Raw genomic sequence first — 19,438 nt, forward strand, 5'->3', positions numbered from 1 at the left:
TTTATTATGCAGCCCATACCCATCCTGTGGGCGGTAGTCAAAAGATTACAGAGGTACATAATTGGTCCAGGGACAGGACTCCAAAGTTTTGATAGCTGAGCAAGTTACAGAGGTAATGAACTCACAATTTACAAAGGTAATGAACTCACAATTTACAAAGGTAATGAACTCCAGGTAGGTCTAGTCACAATCATGACAAGTTACAAAGGTAAAACTGTTTATTCTCTGTGACTGTGACAGAGGCCTAGTATTGGATATTGTTGTATACACTGGATGTAAAACATTGAAAGATACCAAGATGTTATTGGGTATCTCAGGTGACGTAGTGAGAAGCATGATGGCACCTTATCTTGGTAAGGGGCATGCATCATATACCGATAACTGGTACACAAGCCCTTTACTCAGTGATTTCTTGCGAGTGAACAAGACATATGTGTGTGGCACAATGCGTTCTAATCATAAATATATGCCCAGGTACAACGCAGGTGCTCGTGGTGATGACGTGCAGGTGTTTACTACCAATGACATCATGGCATTACGGTGGCATGACAAACGAGATGTCACATTGCTGACAACCATTCACCGTAACGAAATGCAAGACAGTGGCAAAGTTGATGGAGTGACTAATGAACATATTAAAAAACCAGTGACAGTGATTGATTATACACAAAACATGCGCTTGGTTGACAAATGTGACATACAGATTGGCTTTGTTGATTGTGTTCGTAAGAGTTATAAGTGGTACATGAAACTTTTCTTCCATCTCATGGACATTTAAATGCTCAATGCATATAATATGTACCAAATGAAGACTGGCAACAGACCACCGTATGGTGAATTTTGTTTGTCTGTTGTCAGACAACTCATAATGAAGTACCAGGTAACAACACCTGGTATACAACAAGGTCCTCGAATTCCTCAGAATATACCCAAGCGTTTGAGGAGGGAAGGTGATCATTTCATAATACAGCTTCCTACAACTAAGAAGAAATTTGCTCAGAAGAAATGCATTGTCTGTGCACAAACAAAACGACGGCAACAAAGACGCAAAGACACTCAGTTTATGTGTTAGGAATGTAAGGTGCCTCTTTGTACGGTGCCTTGTTTCAAGGAGTTCCACAAGCTTCAGCAGTTCTAAAACCATGTCCAGTGATTGTAAATATGTAAATATATGATAGAACATTAGTATTATACAAGATTTGTGCATGTTTATTGTAATAAACAAAAGTGGTAAACAATAATATGATAATAACTTTAGTGCGGTTATTGTGTTCAATACAGTGAGTTTATATATATACATTATATACAGTATTGGTCTCTCAGGCCCCAAATGTTAGTAGGAAAAGAAAAAAATTAGAAAAGAAAAAAACTACAAAAAACGTTAAATAAAGTAATGTGCGTATGTGGAAATCGTCAATGTTGCCGCCACCCGGTCATTATGGGTAAACTTCTTGGCACTGTATCTCGGTAAGTACTGATCAGATTTTTTTTTTTGTCTTATTACCTTCACAAAAATGTACTCTTTAATTCTGTAAGAATTTTTTTTTTTTTTTCTCTCAAAATTTCTAGTGAGGATAGGAAAGAGACAGGTAAACATGCACCAACAGGGAATACAGTCACAGAAACCCAAGGCAAATGGAAACCAAGCCTGTGCACATACTATGCACTTGGTATCTGTAGGCATGGGAAATCTGGAAAAACACATGGGACGTGCAACTTTGACCACCCTAGAAAATGCCGTGCCCATATGACAACAGGAAAATGCAGACTCCCTTCCTGTAAGCTTTTTCACCCAGAAATGTGTCCCTCTTCAGTACTTCAGTACAGGAAAGACTGTGCTATAACTTAAATTGCCAGGCACACTATCTAAAGGTAATAAAGCAAAAAGTACGAAATTTGATGGAAAATTGACGAAATTATGCTTTCGCGAATATTGATGTGTCAGCGATATTTATGCATCGGCGATTTTGCCGACTTTGACTCCCATTTTAGGCCAATCACCTTATTCCAGTCGACCAAATTCTTAGCTATTTCACTAGTATTACTTCTATTCTATCGACTGAGCACAAGAAATCGCCAACTCAACTGTTTCAATTACAAAATAAAGTGAATGGAAACTGGTAATTTTTGCCAATTTAGTGCAAAGTTCAAAATATTGCAATTTCAAAATAGAGTCCAGAATAAACAATGCAGGCATTCCTGGCACTAAAGTAACATTTCCTCTGTTCATTAGTTATGTTTTCAGGCTTTACAAATGAATTCCATTTTGATTTTTAATTCACAGAATGAATTTTTATTCAAACCAAAAAATAGAAGATTTACTGTCATGCAGTATTGTAATAATTGTATAAATAATATCAGCACATTTGTGAACATATATTAGACCCGCCAGCTGGTGTGTATTAGACGTGTGAAGTCATTTGTTTACTCTTGAACATCGACAAAAATTTAACATTTCTGCTGCTTTGAGCTCAGTGTCAAGCCATTTTCAGTACTAAAACCAATCAAAATCATCTCTATTTCTGTAATATATCTTCCATTCTATCAACTAAGACTAAGAAATTGCAAATACAACTATAAAAAACATGAAAGAGCACTGCAAAGTTGCTGTTTTAATCGAAAATTACGGTCTCTCTTTTTTTCTCTTATTATGCACTGTTTGCTGCAGGATTTGTTTTATGTGGTGCACACATACCACTTAAATGTATTCTCTCATGTCTAGGCCCAAATTTACCGCTCACAGCTTATCAGAGTGAGCTGAGCTCATGGCGTAGATCTACGGTTTGGACCCTCAACATAAAGCCGTAGATCTACGACATGGACCCTGAAAGGGTTAAAATATGTCATTACATATATGACGAGTGTGTTGTTGTTGTTGGGTTTATAAAGGCCACTGACAGCATAAGCCGTACATATAGTGGTGGTGGTGGCGGCAGCAGCAGAGGCCACCACCATTAATCACGCTGAAACATTTTCTGTAATTTATAAATATGAAATATTTACACTTTATTAATAAATATTTACACTTTATAAATAAGAAATATTTACACTTATCTTAGAGGAGATGTTAATTTAATTAGCTTGATGGAGGAGATGCTGGCAGAGGTTTAGGGTGGTGAAAGATATGCAGGGCAGCATATGTTCTCAGTGGCCCTTTATACCTCCAACAACATTGGAGGAGTTTCGTGTCATCCTTTTTCTATCGCTTAATCACTGAACTTACTTGCTACACTGTTAATGCTACACTTTATCTCTGGCTGGCGCTATAGCCTTTATCGACTCCTGCTGCTTTAGTATCATGCATATCGTAGAATCACTGAAGAAGGCACATTCTCCCGTCTTCCTCCTCCACTTTGGTACTTTGCTATGAGTTCTTTCTTGAATTCTATCATGGTGGCTTATTTAGCAGTCACACAGAATAAACAAGTGCAAAAAAACAATTATTACGAAATGTTCCTATGACCTCGCAGAATAATGTTCACTCGCTGAGAAACAAAGTGACATTGCCTCAGAATGTGTGTGGGAGGCTTTGTGTCTGCATGGCACTCGGACAGGTACCTACGAGAACGGAGGAAAGTAACGAAAACAGAGCCAATATTTTTACGAAAACAGAGCCCAATGAAAAGGGAGGGTTCACTGTATCTTGGAAAGTACTTGTGGGAAAATTTATTGCTTTTGTTTTATTACACCCACAAAAATATACTGATTAATTTTTTTTTTAATTCTTCGACCCTGAGAGCAAGTTTGAGAGCAGGAGAGCTGTATAATTATGATGTGTTTAGTGCTTCCCAATAATATTAATAAAAATAATTAGAGCAGGGGTCCCGACCTCTGCAGATATTGCAACATGGAACCAGTCATGCCAACTGAGTCCCATTATGTTAAGAGTTGAGTACCATCTATGACTGTCATATATTTTTTTACTTATGCTTTTCTCTCATGGAATGTTTTTCAGGCTAAGAAGCCAGAAATGGAAGAGTCTCTCCACAAATTTCTTATTGATGGGCCACGCAAAATTATTATTGCCAGACATGGAGAAAGAGTTGATTTCACTTTTGGTGACTGGACACGCTTGTGCTTTGATGAGACAGGTATGTTTTATTTATTGTCTATAATCTATGTTATGCAGAGTACAAAATATTCTTGAACTAGTTTAAAGACAATGTAGGGGATGCCTTTATTTCAAATGATATTTCATTCAGAGTGGAAAAACTCAAAGCCTAAGTGAAATGTATTAAAATATAAACCTGATACAAGGAGGGAGGAGAATATAGAGAGAAAAAGAGAGGTTAAGAAAGAGTGGTGATGGAATGTAAAAGGAAAGCAAATGAAAGATTGCATGAATGCTATCCACAAATTTTGTTGAGAACAAGAAAAAGTTTTAGAATGAGATTAATAAGTTGAGGAAGCCTAGGGAACAAATAGATTTGACAGTTAGATAGGAAAGAGAAGGATTATTAGATGGAGAGTCAGGGGAGATGGAGGGAATATTTTGAGGAACTGTTAACCCTTTGAGGGTCCAGTCCCCCAACCTAAAGCTTGTTCATAGGGTCCAAGAATTTAAAAAAAAAAAAAAATTATTTTTTCTTATGAGATGGTAGTCTTTTTCTGAAGGTAATATAACAAAAAATATGAAATTTGATGGAAAATGATGAAATTACACTATCACGAATTATGCTGTGTCAGTGATATTTATGCATCAGTGATTTTGCCCACTTAGATTCCTATTTTTGGCCCATTACATTGTTCTAGTTGACCAGATTCTTAGCTGTTTTGCTAGTTTGCCTTCCATTTTAGCAATTCAGGACAAGAAACCTCCCAGTCAGTTATGTCAACTACCCAGTAAAGTAATCAGAAATTGATAATCTGTCCAATTTCACACAGATTTCAAAATATTCCAGTTTCAAAATAGGGTCCAAAATAAACAATGCAGGCATTCCTGGTATTAAAATAACATTTCCTCTGTTCATTAGTTATGTTTCCATGCTTTACATATGAATTCCATTTTGATTTTTTATTCACACAAAGAATTTTTCTTCACACAAAGAATTTTTATTCACACAAAGAATTTTTATTCACACTCAAAAATAGAAGATTTACTGTTATGCAGTATTGTAATAATTGAATAAATAATATCAGTGCCTTCTTGAACACATGTTAGACCCACCAGTTGATGTGTATTGGATGCTTGATATGATTTGTTTACTCTTGAACATAAGCAATAATCGAAAATTTCCCCTACTTTGAGCTCAGCTTCAAACTATTTACAAACCTAAAACCAATCAAAATCATCTTTTTTTCTGTAATATATCTTCCATTCTATCAAATGAGACCAAAAAAACTGAATACAACCATAAAAACAAGATGAAAGTACACCACAAAGTTACTGTTTTAATCCCAAAACACGGTCAGTTTTTCCATTCACTGTGTGCTTCAGGATTTTTTTTACATGATGCACACTTACCAAATACACATTCTCTCATATATAGGCCCAAATTTACTGCTCACAGCTTATCTGAGTGAGCTAACCTCACGCCTTGGAACAGTGGCACAGACCCTGGCTTCAAACACGTAAAACAACTGCATAGACCCTCAAGTGATTAAATGTTAATGAAGATAGAGGTGCTGTGGTTTTGGTATTGGGCAGGGAGACATAACATCATATAGGAGTGATGAAGAGCTAGTTGTGAATGTGGGAGAAGTGCATGAGGCAGTGGGTAGAATGAAAGGGGATATAACAGCTGGGAATGATGGGATGAAGACAGAAATGTTAAAAGCAGGTGGGGACATAGTTTTGGAGTGGTTAATGCTTTTATTTAATAAGTATATGGAAGAGGGCAAGGTACCTAGGGATTGGCAGAGAGCATGCTTATTTCCTTTGTATAAAGGCAAAGGGGGCAAAAGAATGTTTAAGAATTATAGGGGAATAATCCTGTTGAGTATACCTGGTAAAGTGTATGATAGTTGTTATTGAAAGAGGGAGAGCAGGATTGCAGAGGAACAAGGAGGTTTTAGGAAGGGTAGTGGGTGCGTAGATCTAGTGTTTACAGTGAAACATATAGGTGAACAGTACAGTGGACCCCCGGTATACGATGGCATCGTATACGTTAAATCCGGTATACGATACATTTTAACGCAAAAATTTTGCCTCGCCACTCGTTAAAAAACCCGCTACATGCGATTCGTCCGGGATGCGTACACGTGAGGCCTGAACTGCCCCATGCGTGCCAGTGTTTACAAGCCATCCAGTGTGCTCGCATCTAAGCATACATTCAGTACATTCCATATTATCACAGTGTTTTTGGTGCTTGTTTCTGCAAAATAAGTCACCATGGGCCCCAAGAAAGCTTCTAGTGCCAACCCTGTGGTAAAAAGGGTGAGAATTAGTATGGAAATTAAGAAAGATTTTGAAGGGTTTGGGGTTAACCCTGAGAAGCCTATGCCATTGTGCCAACTTCAAAAATTAAGGAAATGTGTGCAAAGTGGGTTGAACTGCAAACCTTTATGGATGAAAATTGCCCTGACACAGCTATTGCAAGCCATGCTGGTGACTATTACAATGACAGTGTTGTGGCCCATTTTAGACAAATCTTAAAGGAACAGGAGGTACAGAGCTCTATGGACAGATTTGTTGTGCAACATAGGTCCAGTGACTCTCAAGCTGGTCCTAGTGGCATTAAAAGAAGGGAAGTAACCCCAGAAAAGGACTTGCTACCTAAAGTCCTAATGGAAGGGGATTCCCCTTCTAAACATTAACAACTTCGACACTCTCCCCTCCTCCCATCCCATCAATCATCACCAGATCTTCATTACAGGTAAGCGTCATGTATTCTGTTGTTAGTAGAGTACTGCTAACTGTGCATGTCTTCTTCAGTTTGTGTGCATTAAACTTAATATTTCATGTGGTAAAACTTTTTTTTTTCATAGTACTTTTGGGTGTCTTGCACGGATTAATTTGATTTCCATTATTTCTTATGGGGAAAATTAATTCGCCTTCCGATAATTTTGGCATATGATGAGCTCTCAGGAACGGATTAATATTGTATACCGGGGGTCCACTGTATTAGATAAAGGTAAAGAGGTTTTTGTGGCATTTATGGATTTGGAAAAGGCATATGATAGGGTGGATGGGGGACAATGTGGCAGATGTTGCAAATGTATGGAATAGGTCAGTTACTGAAAGCGGTGAAGAGTTTTTACAAGGATAGTGAGGATAGATAGGGTGATTATTTCCCAGTAAAAGTAAGCTTTAGACAGGGATCTGTGATGTCACCATGGATGTTCAATATATTTTTTCACTGGGGTTGGAAGAGCAGTGAATGCTTGGGTGTTGGCAAGAGGTGTGGGGTTAACAGATAAAGAATCTAACACAGAGTGGGAGTTGTCAAAGTTGCTTTTTGCTGATGACACTGCTTTTGGGAGATTCTGAAGAGAAGTTGCAGATGTTGGTGGATGAGTTTGGTAGGGTATGTAAAGGAAGGAAATTAAAAGTGAACATAGGACAGTGTAAGGTGATGAGGATAAAAAATTTAGGTAATGAAAGATTGGATATCAGATTGGAGGGAGAGATTGTGGAGGAAATGAATGTATTCATATATTTGGGAGTAGACTTGTCAGTAGATGGGTCTGTGAAAGACGAGGTGAATTATGGATTTGATGAGGGGAAAAAGGTAAGTGGTGCACTGAGAAGTCTGTGGAGACAAAGAGCATTATCCATGGAAGCAAAAAAGGGAATGCATGAGAGTATAGTCATAGCAGTGCTCTTACTTGGGTGTAAAACATGTGTGGTAAATGTTGGAACAAGGAGAAGGCTGGGGGCAGTGGAGATGTCATGTCTGAGGTCAATGTGTGGTGCGAATATAATGCAAGAGAATCCATAGTTTGGAAATTAGGATGAGGTACAGGGTTATGAAAAGTATTATTCAGAGAGCTGAGGTGGTTTGGACATTGAGAGGATGGAATGAAATAGAATGACTTGGAGAGCCTATAAATCTGTAGTAGAATTAAAGCAGGGTAGGGGTCGGCCTAGTTAAGGTTGGAGGGAGGGTGTAAAGGCTTCATGTGCAAGGGCCTTGGACTTAAAGCAAGCATTCGTTCCCTTCCTAGACAGTAGCAAGTGGAGACAAATGGTTTTTAGTACTGGACATGCCGTTGGAGTGTGAACAAGATAACATTTATGAAGGGATTTACGGAAACTGGTAGGCTGGACTTGAGACCTGGAGGTGGGAAGTACAGTGCCTGCACTCTGAAGGAGGGGTGTTGATAAGTTGCAGTTTTATAACTGTAGTGTAGACCTGCTTCTGGCATGACAATGATGAAGTGAATGATGATGATGATGATGAAAGTGTTTCTTCTTTTCCAGGTCACCCGTCGTTGGTGGGAAACAGCTGATGTGTTAATGAAAAATAACAAGCTTGATCTGCTTTATTTGTTTAACAATCCTTATTGCTCTAGTCAGCAATATTGTGCACTAATTTGCATATTCAAAGATGTTAAAACTGAGTATTAAGAGGTATCTGTAATATGTTAGTGGTTCTAGGGATTACCTTCCCCAGAACAGGTCTTTTAGATTGGAAAGGACAAATTTTAATACTTGACGTGCTGTTGGAGTGTGAGCAAAGTAACATTTATGAAGGGATTCAGGGAAACCGGCAGGCCGGACTTGAGTCCTGGAGATGGGAAGTACAGTGCCTGCACTCTGAAGGAGGGGTGTTAATGTTGCAGTTTAAAAACTGTAGTGTAAAGCACCCTTCTGGCAAGACAGTGATGGAGTGAATGATGGTGAAAGTTTTTCTTTTTCGGGCCACCCTGCCTTGGTGGGAATCGGCCAGTGTGATAATAAAAAAAAAAAATAAAAAAATTAGATGATTGCGAAGTATTAAGAAGCACATAGGAAAGTAAGCAGTTTTAAGATTTATCTATCATGTTATATTTTTATGAGAAAGAAAAATCATTGTCATTGGTGACAGAGTACAAAAAAAAGATTAACAGATTTCCATTACACAGTCATGTGACAGGCCAGTAATACCTCCCTAGATGGTTGCCCTTTATTAACCTTCTATTAAAATTATTTAACTCTCATCTGACTGAGGCCTTCTGCTGGCTTGACAGTGCACTCCATTAAAAATTATGGTCATAGTTATAACCATTATCTCTATCATCTTACCTTCTCTCTCTCTCTCTTTCTTTTTTTTTACACAGGGTTTGACAAGGTTAAGGATCCCTAGCTTTATTGACAAGCTATTTACAGGTTAAGGATTCCTAACTTTATTGGCAAGCTAAGAGCCGTTACCTTCATTTGAAAGCATTTTTATTATTATGAGACATACAAGTAGGGAACAGGATGAAGTTGGAGCCATCTGTGAGCCAGCATTTTCATGTGATCAACTAACTTTATCTCGTTGACATCATTATGCTGTACGAATGTGTTCCATACTCGAGTCATCCTGGGTATATATGATCTCAGATGGAGTGATGTTCTGGAGAAGGGTACAGCCAGAGTGAAGTTGCTACTTTCTGCCCGTCTTGTGGCATAAAAGCTTGTTTCACGCTGTCCTCGAAGTGGATCCAAGTGTGGTACTTTGACATTATTGGCCTTGTACATAACAGTAAGGCCACCCACATCCCTCCTATGTTGAAGGCTCTGCTGAAATGACAGATCTATCCAGGATAGGTCCAGTCTCTCTCTCTCTCTCTCTCTCTCTCTGCTCTCTGCTCTCTGCTCTCTGCTCTCTTGCTCTCTTGCTCTCTTGCTCTCTTGCTCTCTTGCTCTCTTGCTCTCTTGCTCTCTTGCTCTCTTGCTCTCTGTCATCTTACATTTTATCTGAGGAATTTTTCTAATGTTTCAACCATCATACCTTACATCTTAGTAATTGTATTTCCTGTCTCAGCTATCTTTTCTCCTGTCCCAGGCATCTTACCTCCTGTCTGTTAGTACAGACAGCTTTCTCTGTTGAGGACCTAGAGAGCCCAACTTCATGATCCTTTGATTCCTGAACAAGGAGGCTGCTAAGTTGCAGGTTAAATCACCTGTTCCTCTGAGGGACTAGGTTGTCAGCCAAGGAGTACTGTGCCGTGTGGCAAAACTAGGGGATCTTGGTAGAATCATGCACCAGTTGGTGATCCCGGAATACTTAATACTTGCAACTCTGAAGTTGATTCATGACATCCCAGGATCAGCACATCAGGGTAAACAGTGCAGTGTCAGACAGGTGAGAATGAAATTCTATTGGCCTAAAATGGCAGTGGAAATGCAAAGCTTGTGCATAAGTGTGTTGTCTGCCTCCAGCACACAGGCACCATTTCCAGTCCTAATCCCATTCTCATGTATCCCATTACAAAAGGAGCCCTGGGAGAAAACATCTGTTGATGAACTTCTTGACCTCAGAGAAGGGTAATAAACACCTGCTTGTAATGGTGGATAACTTAACAAATTATTTTTTTTTTTGACAAGGTTTTTTTTTTTTTTGACAAGTTAAGGATTCCTAACTTTATTGACAAGCTAAGAGCTGGCACCTACATCAGCCCCTGTGAAAGCATTTTTATTGTTATGCACTTCACTTGTCTGAGGGATGACCTGAAGATCTGTGATACATGTAGTATGAGTTTTGGTGCTGATCACTGGAGCTACTCTAGTCATGAGGTTTAGACTGAGGTTTCATACACTGACTTGTAATGATCACATTTACCACAGTTGAAACATTTCACATCATATTTTGATGGTGATGCAGGTGGTGGTGAATGGTATGGATTTTTACCTTTCTTCTTACTGTTTGCACTTTTCCTACATGTATTTGTTTGAGGATGGGTACTGCTGGCTGCTGACACTTTGACGGATGCAGCATGTGTGTTTGTACGCTGCACAGGTGGCACTGTGGGCGTGAGCAGGACTACGTCAAGTGCTTGGTATACTCTGTCTCTTTCAGCAGCTGACTTAAGCCTGTCTGTGGCTTTGCATATGGCCATGATATCATGTTTTGGGCCAAGATAACTGTTAATATTGTTTATGCATATTAGATGAATTTTGGTAGATAAATAATCCATAGAGACGATATTAGCGTCATATCAAAGCATAATAAACTTGCCTTCTTCTTGCCTCCTGCCTGTCTTCCATACACCAACAAGAGTCAATAAAGGTAAGTGTTATGTTAAATGTGCATTTATCCATTTTATTAGTGCTTTATATTTGCTTGTTATTGTTTTCTGTATGTATATCTATATTTAATCTTTAAAAAAAATATTTTTTGTTAATACTTTTGGGTGTCTGAAACGGGTTAATTGGATTTCCATTATTTCCTATGGGGAAAATTAATTTGGATAACGATAAATTCAGTTAAAGATAAGCTCTCTGGAACGGATTAACTCTTTCAGGGTCTGTGCCGTAGATCTACGGCTTTACGTTGAGGGTCCAAACCGTAGATCTATGCCATGAGTTCAGCTCACTCTGATAAGCTGTGAGTGGTAAATTTTGGCCTAGATATGAGAGAATACATCTATGTGGTATGTGTGCACCACATAAAACAAATCCTGCAGCACAGCGCATAATGAGAGAAAAAACTGAGACTGTAATTTTCAATTAAAATAACAACTTTGCAGTGTTTTTTCGTATGTTTTTTATTGTTGTATTTCCCCTCAAGGAAGGTTCCTTGATGCTGGTGAGGGGCTCTTGATCTAGGGAACTGGATCTATGCTCCAGTTCCCTGAATTAACCCTGAATACGTTCCATCCTCCCCACAGGTGCTGTATAATCCTACGGGTTTAGCGCTTCCCCCTTGATTACAATAATTACAATATAGTTGTATTTGCAATTTCTTGGTCTCATTTGATAGAATGGAAGGTATATTACAGAAATAGAGATGATTTTGATTGATTTTAATATTGAAAATGGCTTGAAACTGAGCTCATAGTAGCAGAAATGTTAAATTTTTGCCGATGTTGAAGAATAAACAGATGACTTCACACGTCTAATACACACCAGCTTGTGGGTCTAATATATGTTCACAAATGTGCTGATATTATTTATACAATTATTACAATATTGCATGACAGTAAATCTTCTATTTTTTTCTTTAAATAAAAATTCATTATGTGAATTAAAAATCAAAATGAAATTCATTTGTAAAGCCTGAAAATGTAACTAATGAACAGAGGAAATGTTAGTTTAGTGCCAGGAATGCCTGCATTGTTTACTCTGGACCTTATTTTGAAATTGGAATATTTTGAACTTTGCACTAAATTGGCCAAATTACTACTTTCCAATCACACTATTTTGTAGTTGAAACAGCTGAGTTGGCAATTTCATGTGCTCGATCGATAGAATAGAAGTAATGCTAGTGAAATAGCTAAGAATTTGATTGACTCGAATAAGGTATTTGCCTAAAATGGGAGTCAAAGTAGGCAAAATCGCCAATGCGTAAATATTGCAGACACATCAAAATTCGTGAGAGGATAATTTTATCAATTTTCATCAAATTTCGTACTTTTTGTTTTATTACCTTCAGAAAAAGATTCTCTACCATTTCATAAGAAAATAACAAAATTATTTTTGAAAATTCTTGAACACTGGTACGCACTTTAAATTTGGCCTCTGGACCCTGAAAGGGTTAATATCGTTACTCGAGGGTCCACTGTACCTCGGGATACAAACTTAATTCATTCCAGCAGGCTGTTCGAGTGCTGATGCTGAACAAATTTGTTCCTACAAGGAATAATGTAAATTAAATTAATCTGTTTGTCTTCCAAAAATACACTTACAAAAGCACTTACAAAAATATACTTACTTAATTGTTCGAGTTGGGAGCAGTTCGTATGCCGAGGTACCACTGTGTACTAAAAATGTTGTAAATGGTGCAGAGGTGACATTAAAACAACAACTAAGATGGTTGACATAAACCCATTACCATTATAGTATGCTCCTTGCTTAGCAATGAATTTGTTTACTGATGTTGTCTTAGGAACGGAACTCTGTCGTTAAGGGAGGGGAGGCTGTACAGGTCTCCCTCAACATTCACGTTTTCAGCTTTCGCGGGCTTCACACATTCGCGAATTCCCAACCGCCAAATTCCCAGCCACCAAATTCCCAGCCGCCAAATCATATTCAAGTTTCCTGCCACCTGCGAGTCCCTACTACCCTCCCACCGACCCCCACAACTGGCAGCCAGCCCTCCTACCACTCATTGTGGCGAGTGTTTTGTTTGTTCATTATTTGCTATTAAACTACAGTATAAATATTGTAAACCCATTCATGACTGCATATTGGAATGGCTATTCAGACAGGTATTAGACGGTGACATCATGTATTTACTCTTGAACACAGCAAAGAATCAAACATTTCTGCTACTGCTAATAATAACAATAGTAATAACAATAGCAATAATAATAATAATAAAAATAATAATAATAATAATAATAAATACGATATAATTGAAGAAGGAAGCTGTACAAAAATACGAGGGAGTGATTGACACATCGTCAGTATGGCTTTGTTTATGCTGGAGTGAGCATTAGTCTCCCTGCTCTTCCAAACATTTCACAATAATTCATTGTGTTTGGTGCTTGTAGATTGAGTGCAACTGGAGTGGTTGAGGCAGTGGTTGAGGCAGTGGTTGAGGCAGCGATTGAGGCAGTGGGTGAGGCAGCGATTGAGGCAGTGGGTGAGGCAGCGATTGAGGCAGTGGGTGAGGCAGCTGTTGAGGCTGCTGTTGAGGCAGCGATTGAGGCAGTGGTTGAGGCAGCAATTGAGGCAGTGGGTGAGGCAGCTGTTGAGGCTGCTGTTGAGGCTGCTGTTGAGGCAGCGATTGAGGCAGTGGGTGAGGCAGCTGTTGAGGCAGTGGGTGAGGCAGCTGTTGAGGCAGCGATTGAGGCAGTGGGTGAGGCAGCTGTTGAGGCTGTAGGTGAGGCAGTGGGTGAGGCAGCGATTGAGGCAGTGGGTGAGGCAGCTGTTGAGGCAGCGATTGAGGCAGTGGGTGAGGCAGCGGTTGAGGCAGTGGTATTTAATAACATACATGTTATTAATAATAATACATGTTATTAATAATATGTACTATGTATTATTATTTATAACATATATGTTATTAAATACCACTGCCTCAACTGCTCAATTATTGTGAAATGTTTGGAAGAGCAGGGAGACTAATGCTCACTCCAGCATAAACAAAGCCACACTGACGATCTGTCAACCACTCCCTCGTATTTTTGTACAATTTCCTTCTTCAATTATATCGTATTATTATTATTATTATTATTATTATTATTATTACTATTGTTACTATTGTTATTATTAGCAGTAGCAGAAATGTTTGATTCTTTGCTGTGTTCAAGAGTAAACACATGATGTCACCGTCCAACACCTGTCCGAATAGCCATTCCAATATGCAGTCATGAATGGGTTTAAATTATTTATACTGTAGTTTAATAGCAAATAATGAACAAACAAAACTCACCACACTGAGTGGTGGGAGGGCTGGCTGCCAGTTGCGGGGGTCGGAGGGAGGGTAGTAGGGACTCGCAGTGGTTGAGGAAGTGATGGAGGCATTGGTGGAGGTTTATCTGGAGTTTATCTGGAGAGAGTTCCGGGGGTCAACGCCCCCGCGGCCCGGTCTGTGACCAGGCCTCCTTAGGTCAGTGTCTCAGGATGCGACCCACACCAGTCGACTAACACCCAGGTACCCATTTTACTGATGGGGAACCTAGACAACAGGTGGAAAGAAACACGTCCAATGTTTCTACTCTGGCTGGGAATCGAACCCAGGCCCTCACCGTGTGAAGCGAGAGCGTTAACCACCAGGCCACCAGTGGTGTAGTCTGTGGTATTTAATAACATACATGTTATTAAAGCATAACATGTTTATATTTAGTACAATTTATGACGTTTTCATGTATTTTATGATTTTTCATGGTTCAACAAGTTAAGGAAGCAGTATTGTATTATATTTCCCTACAATATATTGGGGCACCAAACATTCACGGTTTTTCAACATTCGCGAGGCTCTTGATCCCCTAACCCTCGCGAATGTTGAGGGAGACCTGTATTTCCTTTGTTTGAGTCGCCCTGCCTTGGTGGGTGATGACTGGTGTTAGAAAAACTTTTGTTTCTGCATTTAATATGAGATATAGTGTTATTGGTGGGTGTTAAAAATTAATACCACATTATCTTTGTGCAGGAAAGTACCAGCGAAGTGATCTTAACATGCCTGAAACACTTCCTCAACGGAAAGGAGCACCTCATAGTTTTTATAAAGATAGCCCGCTTACAAACATTGGTTTATTTCAAGCAACACTTGTAGGTCAAGCTCTGAAGGCCAATAATACAGAGGTGCATCATGTTTTATGCTCCCCAGCTTTACGCTGTGTTCAAACTTGTGCCAGTATACTTAAGGGTAAGTTCAATAAATAATTACATAGCTAATCAATATTGATGAAAGTAAACTGAAGATTACATAAATTTTGCATGTTTAGTATACACAATAATAGGTTTCTTGAATAATTTGTAAGTGTCTTTTCAAAGGTGGGGGGAAGGGCTCCTAGAAGTTAGGAAAGGCTTTTTACTCAAGGAATTATAACCGTCCTCCCCCTTCTCAGATCAAACCTGATTACCACTCATACTTCAGTTTCCCAGACACTGTTTTACACTTATGGATGTTCTGCTGTCCTTGAATATAATGATAAGAAAAATAAATATAGTAAGGAAATTGCATAGAAGATTATTCACAAACACTAATCTTTGGTCGAAGGAGACTCTAACTTATGAACTTGGGACAAGGTATGCAGTGCTCTAACCACCGTACCACACTGGACCAATACCTTGGAATTCAGCCATCACTAAACATTTTGATCCAAGGCAGCTAGCATTCAGGAAGGTGGCCCGTCGGTTGATGCATGCAGGGGATAAGATGAAATAGCTAACGCCACCTTCCTGAATGCTGGCTGCCTTGGATCAAAATGTTTGGCATTGGCTGGACGCCAAAGTATTGGTACAGTGGCTAGAGCACTGCGTACCTTGTCCCAAGGATTGTAGGTTCGAGTCTCCTTCGACCAGAGATTAGTGTTTGTGAATATTTTGCCTGTTCTGCGAATTCTAAACATAAAAAGGTTTTTACAAAGCAGAAGTGTTATAAGAAGAGCAGAGTATATGGAGAGTAAAAGAAAGGTAAAGAGAGTGGTGAGAGAGTGCAAAAGGAGAGCAGATGATAGAGTGGGAGAGGCACTGTCAAGAAATTTTAATGAAAATAAGAAAAAATTTTGGAGTGAGTTAAACAAGTTAAGAAAGCCTAGGGAAAATATGGATTTGTCAGTTAAAAACAGAGTAGGGGAGTTAGTAGATGGGGAGATGGAGGTATTGGGTAGATGGCGAGAATATTTTGAGGAACTTTTAAATGTTAAGGAAGAAACAGAGGCAGTAATTTCATGCACTGGTCAGGGAGGTATACCATCTTTTAGGAGTGAAGAAGAGCAGAATGTAAGTGTGGGGGAGGTACGTGAGGCATTACGTAAAATGAAAGGGGGTAAAGCAGCTGGAACTGATGGGATCATGACAGAAATGTTAAAAGCAGGGGGGGATATAGTGTTGGAGTGGTTGGTACTTTTGTTTAATAAATGTATGAAAGAGGGGAAGGTACCTAGGGATTGGCGGAGAGCATGTATAGTCCCTTTATATAAAGGGAAAGGGGACAAAAGAGACTGTAAAAATTATAGAGGAATAAGCTTACTGAGTATACCAGGAAAAGTGTACGGTAGGGTTATAATTGAAAGAATTAGAGGTAAGACAGAATGTAGGATTGCGGATGAGCAAGGAGGTTTTAGAGTGGGTAGGGGATGTGTAGATCAGGTGTTTACATTGAAGCATATATGTGAACAGTATTTAGATAAAGATAGGGAAGTTTTTATTGCATTTATGGATTTAGAAAAGGCATATGATAGAGTGGATAGAGGAGCAATGTGGCAGATGTTGCAAGTATATGGAATAGGTGGTAAGTTATTAAATGCTGTAAAGAGTTTTTATGAGGATAGTGAGGCTCAGGTTAGGGTGTGTAGAAGAGAGGGAGAATACTTCCCGGTAAAAGTAGGTCTTAGACAGGGATGTGTAATGTCACCATGGTTGTTTAATATATTTATAGATGGGGTTATAAAGGAAGTAAATGCTAGGGTGTTTGGGAGAGGGGTGGGATTAAATTATGGGGAATCAAGTTCAAAATGGGAATTGACACAGTTACTTTTTGCTGATGATACTGTGCTTATGGGAGATTCTAAAGAAAAATTGCAAAGGTTAGTGGATGAGTTTGGGAATGTGTGTAAAGGTAGAAAGTTGAAAGTGAACATAGAAAAGAGTAAGGTGATGAGGGTGTCAAATGATTTAGATAAAGAAAAATTGGATATCAAATTGGGGAGGAGGAGTATGGAAGAAGTGAATGTTTTCAGATACTTGGGAGTTGACGTGTCGGCGGATGGATTTATGAAGGATGAGGTTAATCATAGAATTGATGAGGGAAAAAAGGTGAGTGGTGCGTTGAGGTATATGTGGAGTCAAAAAACGTTATCTATGGAGGCAAAGAAGGGAATGTATGAAAGTATAGTAGTACCAACACTCTTATATGGGTGTGAAGCTTGGGTGGTAAATGCAGCAGCGAGGAGACAGTTGGAGGCAGTGGAGATGTCCTGTTTAAGGGCAATGTGTGGTGTAAATATTATGCAGAAAATTCGGAGTGTGGAAATTAGGAGAAGGTGTGGAGTTAATAAAAGTATTAGTCAGAGGGCAGAAGAGGGGTTGTTGAGGTGGTTTGGTCATTTAGAGAGAATGGATCAAAGTAGAATGACATGGAAAGCATATAAATCTATAGGGGAAGGAAGGAGGGGTAGGGGTCGTCCTCGAAAGGGTTGGAGAGAGGGGGTAAAGGAGGTTTTGTGGGTAAGGGGCTTGGACTTCCAGCAAGCGTGCGTGAGCGTGTTAGATAGGAGTGAATGGAGACGAATGGTACTTGGGACCTGACGATCTGTTGGAGTGTGAGCAGGGTAATATTTAGTGAAGGGATTCAGGGAAACCGGTTATTTTCATATAGTCGGACTTGAGTCCTGGAAATGGGAAGTACAATGCCTGCACTTTAAAGGAGTGGTTTGGGATATTGGCAGTTTGGAGGGATATGTTGTGTATCTTTATACGTATATGCTTCTAAACTGTTGTATTCTGGGCACCTCTGCAAAAGCAGTGATAATGTGTGAGTGTGGTGAAAGTGTTGAATGATGATGAAAGTATTTTCTTTTTGGGGATTTTCTTTCTTTTTTGGGTCACCCTGCCTCGGTGGGAGACGGCCGACTTGTTGAAAAAAAAAAAATATATATATATATATATACAGTGGACCCCCGGTTTACGATATTATTTCATTCCAGAAGTATGTTCAGGTGCCAGTACTGACCGAATTTGTTCCCATAAAGAATATTGTGAATTAGATTAGTCCATTTCAGACCCCCAAACATGCACATACAAACGCACTTACATAAATACACTTACATAATTTGTCGCATTGGGAGCTGATCGTAAACCGAGGGTCCACTGTATATTTTTTATTTTTTTTTTTATTATCACACTGGCCGATTCCCACCAAGGCAGGGTGGCCCGAAAAAGAAAAACTTTCACCATCATTCACTCCATCACTGTCTTGCCAGAAGGGTGCTTTACACTACAGTTTTTAAACTGCAACATTAACACCCCTCCTTCAGAGTGCAGGCACTGTACTTCCCATCTCCAGGACTCAAGTCCGGCCTGCCGGTTTCCCTGAATCCCTTCATAAATGTTACTTTGCTCACACTCCAACAGCACGTCAAGTATTAAAAACCATTTGTCTCCATTCACTCCTATCAAACACGCTCACGCATGCCTGCTGGAAGTCCAAGCCCCTCGCACACAAAACCCCCTTTACCCCCTCCCTCCAACCCTTCCTAGGCCGACCCCTACCCCGCCTTCCTTCCACTACAGACTGATACACTCTTGAAGTTATTCTGTTTCGCTCCATTCTCTCTACATGTCCGAACCACCTCAACAACCCTTCCTCAGCCCTCTGGACAACAGTTTTGGTAATCCCGCACCTCCTCCTAACTTCCAAACTACGAATTCTCTGCATTATATTCACACCACACATTGCCCTCAGACATGACATCTCCACTGCCTCCAGCCTTCTCCTCGCTGCAACATTCATCACCCATGCTTCACACCCATATAAGAGCGTTGGTAAAACTATACTCTCATACATTCCCCTCTTTGCCTCCAAGGACAAAGTTCTCTGTCTCCACAGACTCCTAAGTGCACCACTCACTCTTTTTCTCTCATCAATTCTATGATTCACCTCATCTTTCATAGACCCATCCGCTGACACGTCCACTCCCAAATATCTGAATACGTTCACCTCCTCCATACTCTCTCCCTCCAATCTGATATTCAATCTTTCAT

The 19,438-nt window shown here is 39.5% G+C and overlaps 1 protein-coding gene across 5 annotated transcripts in view; it reads left to right on the top strand.

Moving 5' to 3' along the window:
- Nucleotides 1–19,438, top strand: part of LOC128704660 (ecdysteroid-phosphate phosphatase) — a 111,273-nt gene that overhangs the window by 50,730 nt on the left and 41,105 nt on the right. For all 5 annotated transcript variants that reach the window (XM_070092071.1, XM_070092074.1, XM_070092050.1 and 2 more), the window contains 2 exons: nucleotides 3,956–4,091; nucleotides 15,162–15,377. In XM_070092071.1, coding sequence (XP_069948172.1) covers nucleotides 3,971–4,091; nucleotides 15,162–15,377 — 337 coding nt within the window. In that variant the 5' untranslated portion in view covers nucleotides 3,956–3,970. The remainder of the gene's footprint in view (nucleotides 1–3,955; nucleotides 4,092–15,161; nucleotides 15,378–19,438) is intronic.

This window comes from Cherax quadricarinatus, chromosome 3 (assembly GCF_038502225.1).
Source record: "Cherax quadricarinatus isolate ZL_2023a chromosome 3, ASM3850222v1, whole genome shotgun sequence".
Taxonomy (NCBI): domain Eukaryota; kingdom Metazoa; phylum Arthropoda; class Malacostraca; order Decapoda; family Parastacidae; genus Cherax; species Cherax quadricarinatus.